Consider the following 13621-nt stretch of genomic DNA (forward strand, 5'->3'; position numbering starts at 1 on the left):
ATCAGACGAACCTGAAACAAGAGGCACACTTGTGTCCTCAACTGAAGGAGAATTAACAGGAGTAATAGATGAGGAAAATTTAAGAATGCTCTATTGGTACTCTCTACCACTCCTAAGGGCATAAACAACATTACATTGGTTAGAGGGCCCTTGTTAGGTCTGACCTTATACTATATTCAGTGGTGCATTTGTTAGTGTTTGTGAACTAACAGGCTGATGATGCCTAGGGTTAGGTTCTGTTGACTGGGTAAAATTCCTTTCTCCCTCTCACGCATAATTGAGACAACTTGAGTGAGTTCTCTCATAAGATTTTGATGGCTTGTCATGAGGAGGGCCATATTTTTTTTCTAAATCACTTATTCTACTTGCCTCTCTAGTGTTGGTAAACTCAGGGGGTTGCTGATAAGATGATAGGAGATGGGCCCTAGGAAAACTAGCCTGAGGTCCTACATTTGACCTAGGAAAAATATTTTGAAAAAAATATTGTTGTGCAAAGGGAGGTCTTTGGAGTCCAGGTTGACCTTGATTATGAAAATTGGAAGGCCCTGCTTGGTTGCCCTGAATCCAGGAGAAATTTAGGTGATTTCTCCATCCTGGATTGTAGGTATTACTATATGGATTTTTCTGGTATAAGGCATTAACACTATCATTAGAAGTGCCCGTAGAGGCGTTGGGGCATTCTTCTATGACATGTCCAGGGGACTGGCATCAAGCACAAATCTTAACCAAATTGATTGATGATGGCTCTCTAGGAACAATAGCCTCAATCCTCTTGATTAAGCTATTCAAATGGGCTTCCTTGGCTACTATCCCATCCACAAAATATCATTTCTCTCCTGTGGTTCTTTCACTCTCTTGGGTTGATTCCCACTCACGGGTTTTATCAGCTAAGTCAAGTAAGAATTCCCATGCCTTTCCTTCATCCGTAAAAGATGTGAATCTCTTAGGGCACATAGACTCTATCATTTGTTTAGTTGGGTAATCAATACCCTCATAAATTATTTGACATAAATGCCATCGGTCTAGGCCATGGTGAGGGCATTCTTGGAGTAGATCCTTGAATCTCTCTATAAGTTTGGAAAATGACTCACTAGGCTTTTACCTAAACTAAATGCTATCACTTCTAAGCTTATTGGTTTTATAAGTTGGGAAAAACTTCTTAAGGAAGACAACTGTGAACTGTTCCCATGAGGTTATGGAATTTGTGGGTAATCCATACAACCACTTCTTAGCTTGGTCTTTCAATGCAAAAGTGATAAACCTAAGCTTAATAGCATCATCAGAAAGCTGTTGGATCTTAATTAGAATACATATCTCTTTGAATTCCCTTAGAAATAGGTATGCATCCTCAGAAGTCAACCCATGAAAGTAGGGCAACATAATGATATATTGAGATTTGAGTTCAAAATTATTACCCTAGGCTTGTGGTAGAACTATGCAGGAAGGTTGGGTTGTTCTAACAGGGTAGAACCTATCTTTTAGAGATTTAGGTGAAGGGTTTTGTTGTTGGTCTCCCATATTGAAGGGTTTTAAAGAGAACAAACGTATAGGGTCAATACTTGTTGGATCTCTTCTTTCTAACCGATTCTTAGTATTACGTACCCACCTATACTCATGCAACAGAAAATTACCCACAACTAAAGTAAGACAAGCATAAAAGAATGGATAACAAAACTTTTTTTTTTTTTTTGGATTTTTGGGAGCTTATCGATAGGGATCCGGGGTTGCTCAGGTCAATTCCTGAGGTGCTGCTATAAGGCGAAACCTGTCTTTATCATACTGTGAGACATGACGACCTCCCCTAATACAACTATTATTACAAGTTGATCTTTTCATGAATTCAATAAAAGAAAAGAAAAAACAAAACAAAGCAAACAAAGCACTCCAATTTACTAAAAGAAAGTAAAAAATAACATGGAACTGTCTCCCCGACAACGGTGCCAAAAACTTGTTGGGATTTAAAATGTAACCGTAAGCATACGGATCAGTGTAGCTATGGGTCGAACACAAGGAGAGCACCCACTTTATTTTTTTACTTCTTTTAATAATGCGAAAGTGAACCGATTAATAGTTGTGATCTAATTCTAATTACCATCCTGAACATATGTATCTAAAATAACATCCTAACCATTCGTCATCTAAGAATTTAAAGACGCAAGCCACGCAATTAAAATTAAATAAATAAATAACTGAAAATAAACAACCCACGTAATTTAAAAAAAACAATAAAGGAAAAAAATACTGAAATAAAAATAAAGTAAAAGAAATAAGATAAAGCTAGAGAGAGACTCACAAGTAAGTTTCTCTACTTAGCCCGAGGGATGCATCATAATATGAGCTTCCCTACTTGATCAGAGAGTCACTCTTACAAGGGTTACTCTACTTGGCTTTAGGGAAAGGGAAACAATTAAAATAAAATTAATAAATTCAATGGTTCTATGGCTAGGAGAGGCAAAACCAACACATACACTAGCTATGAACCTTAGGGGAAAGGGATAGCAATAATGTAACGACTGAAATTAAAATCCTAAATTAAGAAAGAAAGGGTAGTCAGAAGAGGGAATGAGAGGGGGGATAGAAGACTACTAAAGGAGCCTACTTACTTGAACTTCAACCCTTGAACTAAAAACTTGATCGATTTGAGATACTACCAGTACTAAAAACTAGATCTGGAATAAGTCAAATCTGAAATTTCTAGTACTAGAGAAAACAAATCTGAAGAAAAAAATGGAACTTGAAAGACATGCTTCATCGCTTGTTTTTGTTACTAGAACTAAGCCTAAAATTAGAACTTGAAAATTACAATTTGAATTGCTTAAACAATAAAAATAAAAGATTGAATAAAAAAAAAAAGTGCTTGCATTAATTGAATAAAAAGAACTTACAAAAGTATTTAAAGCATAAACCTAAAACTAGAGCTAGAGAAAGAGAAAACTAGAGAAAGAGAAAGAGCAACTAAAAAAAACCCTAGAAGAAGAATGAATTGTCCCCCCTCCTCTTACATGTTGTATTTATAGGGAATGGGGAGGTAGGGTAACAAATTTCTCTTTCCTAAAAGGGAGAAACCCATAATTGGTAGTGAAATCTTTTGAGACCAAAAGTGCTAAGGTGGAGGAGAGAGGAGAGAGAAGAGAGAAGAGAGAAGAGAGAAATAAACTTGGAGAAATTTCCTATAATTTTTTTTACTTATTTTTTTATTTATTTGTCTCTTCTTTTTCTCCCTCCAAGGGACGATTTTTCTTCTTGCTTTGTGTGATTTGGACAATCTTTTGATGATGATGTGGAACAGAGAGAAGATTTGGATAAGATTTATTTCTCCATTTTTTTTTCTTCTTGCAGGAAACCCCTCCCATGATTTTCCTTGCTTCTAATTCGATGTGAAAATCTCCTCCATGCCCTTAGTGCTTTAAGTGGGTGAAAAGTAGGAAATCTTCAACAAAATTCTCCAAAAAAAGACAACCATGATGTGGAGGAGAGAGAAGATTTGGAAAATATTTATTTCTCCCCTTTTTTTCCATTTTTTTTCTCTTCTTGCAGGAAACCCCTCCCACGATTTTCTTTGCTTCTAATTTGATGTGAAAATCTCCTCCATGCCCTTAGTGCTTTAAGTGAATGGAAAATATGAAATCTTCAACAAAATTCTCCAAAAAAAAACAACCATGAGATACGAACTTGAGACCTCCCCGGTGATGATGGGAATTTTGCACACCATAGCTCACCAACTATACTAGGTAGTTGTTGTTAGAGAGATATGACGCTCGATAATGCTTAAAGTCTTTAAAATACAAAACCTGCAAAAAGAGAGTAAAACCCAAGGTAGCTCTATTCTAAATATATAAAATGCATGTTTTATTACCCTAGATTTCACACATAAATGTGCTCATCATATTATCTTGAGAGATATTGTGAAGCTAGTGGTCAAGAGACCAATTTGCAGAAATCTTCATTAACCTTCAGCCCAAACACGGCACCTCGTTTCAAGCGGTGGTTCTCTCATGTATTAAAAATTCCATATGGTGATGGACCTTCAAAGTATTTGGGCCTCCCCTTAGAATTTGGTGTTTCCAAAGCTGAAGTCTTCAAAGAGCTTTCATTGAAAACCTGCAAAAGAATTCAACGTTGGAAGAACTAATTACTATCTCATGTGGGTCGAAAAACCCTCATCAAATCTGTTGCATGCTCAATGTCCACATACGCAACTTCCCATTTCAACCTCCCAGTTTCTCACCATAATTCCTTGCAGCAAGCCATCTCCAACTTTTTTTGGGGCCAAAAAGGGGAGGAAAAGAAGCTCCACTGGATCTCTTGGACCTACTTGTGCCGCTCTAAGGAAATGGGTGGATTGGGCCTCCATGAACCTATCCTTCAAAATAAGGCCCTTCTTGCAAAAGTGGCATGGCATCTGTGGGATAATCCGAACTCTCTGTGGGGTCGCTTCATAAAAGCCATCTACTTCCCAAAGACTGATTTTCTAAGTGCTACTGTGGGTAATAAACCTTCTTGGGGTTGAAGAAGTATGCTGATTGGGCGCAAAGTTCTGCAATACGGTCTTATTTGGCAGGTTGAATCGGGTGATGCTATTGACATTTGGAATTCCAACTGGGTCCTATCTATGCCTTCCTTTATGATCAAGTCTCCACGCCCAGTTGGCTGTCCATTATCGAGTGTTTCAGACTTAATAGACCCATGCAATCGGACATGGAGAATTGATCTACTGGATACATATTTTCTCCCCTCTGAGAAGTAAGCTATCCTCAAGATTAACCTTAGCCTCTTTCCTTGCGAAGACCATCTTATCTGGGGTGGAGCTCGGACTGGTGTGTTCTCCATCAAGACTGCCTATCACTTGTTATCAAACCAATGAGATCAACAGATGCTTTCTCAAGCTTCCACGTCTCGTCGTCATGCTTGGGACGACATCCCCTATTCTGTATGAAAACGCATCTAGAACTGCAAAGTCCCCCCTAAGATAAAATCCTTTCTTTAGCGCATTTGCGTGCAAAGAGTGGCATCAGGAGAAGGTCTTCATACTTGAAAGTGTCAAATCGAACCTTGCTGTAAAAGATGCGGGAAAGACATTGAATCCAATGACCACATCCTTTTGGATTGCCCCTTTGCTCGAGTAGTATGGTTCGGCAGCAGCTTGTCTTTCATTGCTCCATCCTCTAGCGATCCCAAAGTATCTCCCCTTCTCCTTCATTGGAATGAGTTGGATTTCCCGAGCAAAAATCAGAGTGCTAAAGTTCTAAATCTTATTCTTCTTCATGTGCTGGTTTTTATGGATGGCTCGGAATGACTTGGTTTTTAATAGGAAAATGTGGTAACCAGATTGGAATGACTTGGTCTTCTCGAAAGCTGAGATTGCCAACCAAGAATTCTGGGAGGTAACTAGATCTTCTAAACCCTAGCACCATGGTGTGCCTCCCCCACATTGGAATCGCCCACCTGAGGAATGGGTTAAACTTAATTGTGATGCAGCTTTTCCATTGGGTTCTTCATCAGGTGGCATTGGGTGTATCAGTAGAAAACGACCTTGGGAATCCTATTTGGGCCTTATCAAAGCCGCTTCATTTTGTTAATGTGCAATGCGGTGAAGCTTTGGCGGTGCGAAAAGGTTTGCTCTGGGCAGTTGAAAACATCATCCGGCTCCTCCTACTCGAATCGGATTGTGCCTCTGTCATCAACCTTCTAAATTCCAGAGAGAGTAACCCTCCGACAACAATTGCTCCTATTCTGTCCGATATTCTAGCTCTTTCTTCTATGATTCCGAGGTGTATCTTTCTTCACATTCCAAGGGATGCGAATGGTATCGCTAACTCCCTTGCCCGGAAGGCTGTTAGTCTAGCATGTAAGACTATATGGCCACTTTCCTCTCCTTGGCTCCTTAATGCTTGTAATCTTGAGGCCTTGCGCTCCTCATGCACTACTTTGCAATAAAATTTCTTATTACCAAAAAAAAACAACTTCAAAGAGCAACTTTAACTTTTTATTGAGGGGAAATATAATGGATAGTCTAAACTCCATTGAATCTCCTGGAAGTGTCTGTGTCATTTAAAGGAGAAAGGTGGTTTGGGGTTTATAAACCCGATTATACACAATTAAGCTTCTTTTGTCAAAGGTGGAGTGACGATTATGGACCAAGTGAGATGCTATATGGGTTAAATTCCTAAAATCTATTTATTTTTCAAGTGTGATTTCCTCTCTGCTACCTTACCACACCATTAGGAGCCACCACTAGTAAAGTTTTTATTTTTTTCTTCAAAATAAACTGTGATGCAAACGGAGGTATTGGCTTCATCTATCATGAATATCAAGGATTTATCTTTGAGCCAACTTGTCTTAGGTGGTCGCAGTTGGGGAAGCTATGGTAATTTGCCATCTCAAGTGGTTATGGTTGGGGAAGCTATGGTAATTTGCTTAACTCTATTATAGGTTATATCCAAAGACCTCATTCACATTATAATGAAAACTGACAACAAAGATGTAGCAACCTACTTGAATCATGGTACTTTCGACCATCTTGATAGTCAAGCCCATAGTAGAGGACATCCTTCGGTTATCCTCTTTTGAGTCTTGTATTTTTTCTTTTGTTCCACGGGAGTTTAGTAACATAGCTAACTCCCTTGCAATGAGAACACCATCTATGACGGGTACGCCAATTTGGTCCATTTATGATCTATTGATCAAGATTAGTGTCTGGCATCCATGAGCTTTTCCCTTCCATCTGAATAAAATTATTTTCAAAAGAAAAAATATGATATTGTTTAATTTGGAGTATTAATTCAGCACTATATTGGGCCTATTGGCCAATTAAAGCATTTCTCAACAAGTTTATCAATTATCAAGGTCCCATACCTAGGCAATTATACAAATTACTTTCTAGATCCTCCACCACATTCATCCTAATTATAAATGACCTAAATTAGTTATGAGGGGTTTGAATGTAAGAGATGAATACTTCCTCTAGGTCCCATCATCTATATTTTAATATTTAATATTCATTATTTTTTTCTATGAAAATTAATAGCCATCACTATTAAGGGCTCAAACCTAGATGGTGATGCAGTGCTAGGTGTAGGTTTTACCTTGATCAAGCACAATCTTTGATTGCACAACTAGTTTGGTATTCCAAAATGAGAATTTGGTGTTATCTTTGTTATAAGATCCTTAGTAAATGATGCCTAAGTATGTGAAAATAATCACATTTTTAACTCTAAAATTTGAATAACCAATGCATATTTGAAGGTTGGGTACAAAATTGTAAGAAAATCCTACACTTTCAACACTAGTAGAATGATTATTTATCTTTAGGCATCCTCCCGACAGCTTTATAAATTATTCATCAGATGGACCTACAAGATGTCACACGAAGGTAAGCTTTGAGGTCCCCTAGTAATAGCAAGTGAACCAGGAAGAGTCCAGCTTAAGAACTAGCTTGTACAATGCATGGCATGAAGTTGTGAAGGCTCAATTGAAGACCATGCTTCACTTCAATAAGACAAAAAGAAAATGCCTCAAAGACAATTGGCAAAGAATATCTCCATGGATGTTCTACATTAACATTGGAGACTTGAGATGAGTTTCAAACTTGTGTAATTCATTTTACATTCCTAAGTTGTGATGATTCTTGCAAACTCTTAAATCCCAAAGGACTTGGTCTATAAGTCACCCAACCTTATTTAAAAAGATTGACCATTAATTAGAGACTTCACCTATGCTCATAAGGAAAATTTAGCATGTACTGATACATTTGAGGTGGCTTTATGGCCAACACATTGTGGTGGTCAAATAGCCTAGGTTCAAAGAAGAATGTCGATTTAGCCAAATAAGCATTCGGATATAGGCAAGTGTTCCAAACTGTTCAAAAATTTCTTGCGTCAATTGTCTCTTTATATCCTCCTTCCTTCTTAGCATTTTGTACTGTGCTTGCATGTTTTAGACCCTCTCGAGTTCATCATTGGGTAGATTTTAAGTTAGCAAGAACTTCCAAGAAGTTAAGCAATGTAACTCATACGTAAATTCCCCCCTTTTGTTTGTATTTTGTTTCTCTTCATACATGTCTTGTTTTGTAGTTTTTATTTTTTTATTTTTTATAATTATAATAAAATAGAAAATTACATAGAGTTCATAATTTGAAACAAAAATGTAGCATCCTTGATCAAAGGTCTTCCTAGTCATAGCCTTAAAGGCGATTAGTTTGATCAAATGGACAAGACTGTTGGTATATTTTTTAACACAAAAATTTGGTACGAATAAAATATTCTCCATTTTAAGATGGAGAGGAATGGTGGTCCAAGGCCAAAGCAAAAAGCTGTTAGTAATCATCAAGGGTTTAAGGTCTTCCACATCGCTCCAAATCTCGTTAATTTCCCATCCTTGCTTGTCTGCTTCTCTTATCCTATGAAGAACTCCCTTTGCTGCTACCTCAATATCTTCTCATGTCATCACATAGTTAGCATCATCCAGAGATGTTTTGAGACTGGTTAGAGACAGCAAAAATGATAAGAACATTATAAGAAAAAAAAAAGGGATCTTTGGTATGTATCCAGGTTCAGGTTCAATAGCATTTACCTGAGGGGTACAAGATTTGTGAATAGTGCCAAAGGCTAGCCAATAGTTAACCTAATTTAGAATAGTATGCGGATTTGGGTTTTGCGACCAAAAAGTGACCATGTTCCTATGCTCTATATGAAATAACAAGTAATAATGAATGTATGAAAGAAATAAACCAAATTATTTTTTTCGGGATATCACTAGAATTAAAAAAGTCCATAATTAAGTTGGGAAGCGAAGGTAAATACAAACGATTAGATCTAAGCCCCAAGGGGCCTACAACCCACACTCTTCTTAAAATTCACATGTAAGAACATGCTAGGTATTCTCATGATGTTTGTGGTACTAACCACTGGTAGGATCAATGTCCACCCATTTATGCATGATGTCTTTAGTAGGGATTCCTTTAGGTGCTAATCTCAACAAAATCACCACCATTGAGAGCATGGAGATGAGCAACACGTTAGAACATCCATTAGAGTTACTTAGCAAATTAATCTTTAGAAAATTTGCAGCAATATTAGTTGTGAGAGACCTTTCTTTTGAAAGATGGCACCACCATCGATGAGGCTCAAGGGATATGGGGATCTGAAGAATGTAATTAGAGACTGAAAAAGGTATAATTGAATTAAGCAAACCTATCTTGTTTGTTCATTTTGCAAACTTACTTCTAAGGGTTTTTTAGATGCTTCTTCATCTTAGTAACATGTTTGTAGGAAGGTGATCCTCCAAAATTTTATATTACAAGTCAATTTTTATTTATTGTCAATGTTAATAGAGTAGATAACTAGTTTCTTATATACTTTCATATAACTTGAATGTGAAACTGTGGGTAAAATATGCCCAATTATATGCTATGGCTCCTAAATGAATTCGATGCATTCGTAGTATTAGATGCTTTAAGTTGCTAATATACATTGTTGATTTATTGCTGATTTTACATGCTAATGCACACCAAAGAATCTTGAAATGATATTTTCGGTGAACATGTACATGCTTCAAATGTTTATTACATTAACCTTGATCATTACATTGCACGATTTTGTGTCATTTCACTCTTACAAGCTATTTATCGTGACTAATTTGCCATTTGGCTACTTTCTTGGTATAAATCAACACAAAACCAAACATAGTGCAACACATAATTCCAATCCTTGCAATTCATGGATGGAAATAAGAATGTCTTCAAGTGCAATAAAAAGCATAGTAGTTACAAATTTTCATTTCTTATCATACAATGTGTACTAATTGGTTCAGTAAGATAAAAAATCTTATTTTGAGCATTCAAAAATGATTTACATGAATCTGTATTCTAATGCTACTTAGATTAAGCACCCATGTCCAATTGAAACATGAAATGATAGATTAAAACAATCTTCCTTGAGCTTCATGTAATGTGACATGTTGCATGTCAAAAATTACTACAATTGGCAAAACTTGTTCAACTTCAGTCGTCTTTGAGTTAAGATTTCTCACACATTTCTCATCCGATTTTCGCAATTCTAGAACCTATAGCTTCCTTTGCTAGATTAGAATCACATAAGATTAAGAAACCACACATTAGTACTAAGCATTCTCTTAAAACTCCATCAAAGCACAATGAACTCACAAGAAACCCTAGTCCAGACCAATGTGGCTTTGAAATCAAATATCTCTCACAGGCCTTAACCAAACAAGGCGCATAACCACTCATTTGAAAGCTTAATTACATAGCTACAAAACCATCGAAACCTCACTAAAATCCATTTAGTATCAACAAAGTTATTCCCAAAAGAATCGAGATGAAAAGCACACCCAACCCTACCCCATACCCCCATTTTCATTCAGAATCATCCGAAGCATGCCTAAACAAGCCTTGTCAACCGTCGATAACCGCTAATCCAATGGCCCACATTTAAAATTTTACAAGTTGGAGATCCGAATGAGAGTGTCATCCACCAATCAGCGCTCACCTTTTCGGCTAGAGCCTCTCGGCCGGTGCGTATTTAACCCCTTCTCCCATATCTCCTCGTTTCTCAACGAAAATCTTCAGCAACAGCAACCACAACCGCTGATCGTCTTCAATCAACTCTCTTCTCTCTCAAATTCCTAGGCAACTCTAACCTTTGCCCTGGATTCTGATCTTCAAATCTCTTCCTCGAGCTTCAGTCATGGCGCTTGCTGAAGAAGCTTCCGTAGCTATCGAATTGGTTTCTGATCCTCCCGTCACGGAACCGGTCGAAGAGAAACCGGCAACAAAGGCTACGAAGGCAAAGAAAACTACAACTAAGAAAGAGCCCAAGGAGCCAAAAGCTAAGAAGCCTGCCGGTGCGAGGAAAGCTAAAGCTTCTGCACATCCTCCATACATCGAGGTAACTTAAACTCTGCAACTAATTGAAGATTTCTCTCTTTTTCCGTGCCGATCGCTGTTTTTGTTTTGTAGATCTGATTTGTTCATTTTTATTGTTACTTGAAAACCCTAGATGATCCAAGACGCGATCGTGTCTCTGAAGGAGAGAACTGGTTCGAGTCAGTATGCAATTACGAAGTTCATCGAGGACAAAGAGAAGACGAACCTTCCCCCGAACTTTAAGAAGCTTCTCCTCTTCCACCTGAAGAAGCTCGTTGCAGCAGGGAAGCTTGTGAAGGTTAAAAATTCGTTTAAGCTGCCATCTACTCGTCCTGCCACGCCTAAGCCAGCAGCTGCTTCCGCTCCCAAGAAAGCTGTTGCTGCGAAGCCGAAAGCCCCTGCTAAGCCGAAGACTGCAGCCAAGCCTAAAGCCGCGCCTGCTAAGCCAAAGCCAAGGGCAAAGCCTAAAGCTGCTGCTAAACCGAAAACAAAAACTGTTGCCCCAGCCAAGCCAAAGGCTGCAGCGAAGCCGAAACCTGTGGCCAAGCCAAAGGCTGCTGCCAAGCCTAAGCCTAAGCCTAAGCCCAAGCCCAAGCCTAAGGCAAAGGCTAAGCCAGCGCCCAAGGTTGCAAGAACTTCTACTAGGTCTTCTCCAGGTGCGAAGAAACCGGCGGCTTCGAAGCCGGTTGCTGCGGCGTCTAAGAAAGCACCGGCGAAGAGTGTGAAGAAACCAAAGAGTGTGAAGTCGCCGGTGAGGAAAGCTCCGGCAAGAAAGGCAGCGAAGAAGTGAAAAGAAGTTTGGATTTCTGGTAGAAGAAAAGTTCAGTTGTGTAAAGTTAATAGCAGTTGGGCATTGTTAGGTTGTAAAATGCCCAAAAGTTATAAAAATGAATGGAAAATTTGTATAACACTAGTGTAGTAATCTCCTTGATTTCTTTGAATCTTCTGGTTTTGCTTGATTTTGATCTGTTTTCTATTTTGATCATTAGAGAGTTTTAATGGGTTTTAATATAGTCACTGACGAAGATTTATGTAGAGAGAGAAAAAAAGCTTTGGCTTAATGGCGTCTCTGCCTGGTTTAATGGGTTTGCTAGTGGCTTTCTTCTTCTCAGGGAATGGGAATTGGGAAATGCTGTTGGGTTATATACACTTTCCGGCGCACATTATAATCTTGATGAGAAATGGGCTTTACGAGTGTTCATGTTAGCAGTAAATGGCTTACACTGGCTTACACGTTATGGTAAGGGTTGTCTGAAACACGTTAGGATCAGGATCAATTAGTTATTTTCATATTGGGTGATTTACATCAATCTCCCTTGGCGTTTGGCCATTAAAATTGAAAATTATATTTAAATCCACGCAATTGTTCTCATTAAAGAAATGTTAATTTTAGAATATAAAATGACATAATTACCCTCATCTTCTTCGTTTCTGTTTCGTTTTCCTAGTTGAATAATCATTGCTCATGGCCTGTCCACGCTATGATGGTTTACGAGTCGGATTTTGTCTTCTAAATTAGCGAGTGCAAACAAGGGAATGCCTCTTATCTTTTTGGCATGAAATTCCTGTAACGTTGATAATTTGATAAATAGTTCAGATTTCAGACAAAATTCATGGTGTTGGGACTGATTTTCTATTAGAAAATTCTGATTTCCAAGACCTCATTTAACCTGAAAATCTTGCAGAAAATTCATGGTGTTGGGACTGATTTTCTATTAGAAAATTTGATAATTAGTAATTCAATTACATAGCTTCTTTCATTCCCAGAGTTGACCTTTCTCCTTTTTCTTTGGTTGTTCTACGCCGGTTCAAGAAGAGAAAAATATCAACTATTTCGAATTTTAGTCAGTGTCCTGCATTTCTTTTGATTTGTCATTTGGTCTCTCTCTCTCTCTCTTTCGAGCTCAGGCATGTGTCTCTCTCTCTCCTTCGAGCTCAGGCATTGGTGATGTGAAGGATAAAGTCAAGGGTTTCATGAAGAAGGTGAATAATCCCTTCTCATCATCGTCTTCTGGATTCGAAGGCCAAGGGAGCGTCTTGGGATCTTTTTCCTCTTGTCCATGTAACTAAATTCTTGCTCGCCCTACCCAGATCACCGACTCAAGACAAACCCACCTGTATCGAATCCAAAGCTGAAGCCACAAACACCACGGACCGATTCTCGTACCAATCAGAAGCTGAACAACGATCCCATTCGGCAAAATGTTCCCAATTCAGATCAAAGAGCGGCAAATGGTTTTGATCCTTTCAAGTCTTTAGTCACCTCATGAAAACAATAGAAAAGGGGAGTTTTTGTGCAGATAAAACCGATGGCCTGCGAATAAGTGGGAGTTTTTGGGTTGAAGACAGAAAAGGGTAAAATCGATTTTTCAAAAAAAATCAATTAACCTAACTGACTAACGCTACAAAGATGTTGATGGTGTCAAGTTTTTGGGTTTAAATGTAATTTTTTAATTTTCAGAGGATGATGTAATTTGGACAAACACCAACTGCACTGCTTAGTAAGTGCGGCCCGAGAGAGTAGGGTTTTATAATGTGAGGTATCGGATAGCGTTGCCCTAATTTTTTAAAAAGTTGGATATTTTAAACTGTTTTAATCCGGATCGAGATCCTCTGCCGTGGTAAATCTTGGCAGAGGGTAAGTGTGATGGTGACACGTGGCATCGGCAACGTTTACGGTGGATTGTTACGTATACCGGTATGATTATTGGTTTTGAAAATAGACCGGATCGACCAAAA

General features: G+C 38.3%; 1 protein-coding gene and 1 non-coding gene across 2 annotated transcripts; both read left to right on the forward strand.

Moving 5' to 3' along the window:
* The first annotated feature begins 1024 nt into the window (after positions 1–1024).
* On the forward strand, positions 1025–1131 carry LOC122090296. Its single transcript, XR_006143534.1, has one exon. It is a non-coding gene; the product is annotated as a small nucleolar RNA R71 (small nucleolar RNA).
* Positions 1132–10558: 9427 nt separating this feature from the next.
* LOC122088019 (histone H1.2-like) lies at positions 10559–11823 on the forward strand. Its single transcript, XM_042657157.1, has 2 exons — positions 10559–10904; positions 11016–11823. The coding sequence occupies exons 1-2, from the start codon at positions 10704–10706 to the stop codon at positions 11670–11672; spliced, it is 858 nt and encodes a 285-aa protein (XP_042513091.1). The 5' UTR covers positions 10559–10703; the 3' UTR covers positions 11673–11823.
* The last annotated feature ends 1798 nt before the right edge of the window (positions 11824–13621 follow it).

Source organism: Macadamia integrifolia, chromosome 9 (genome assembly GCF_013358625.1).
Source record: "Macadamia integrifolia cultivar HAES 741 chromosome 9, SCU_Mint_v3, whole genome shotgun sequence".
In the NCBI taxonomy this organism is placed as follows: domain Eukaryota; kingdom Viridiplantae; phylum Streptophyta; class Magnoliopsida; order Proteales; family Proteaceae; genus Macadamia; species Macadamia integrifolia.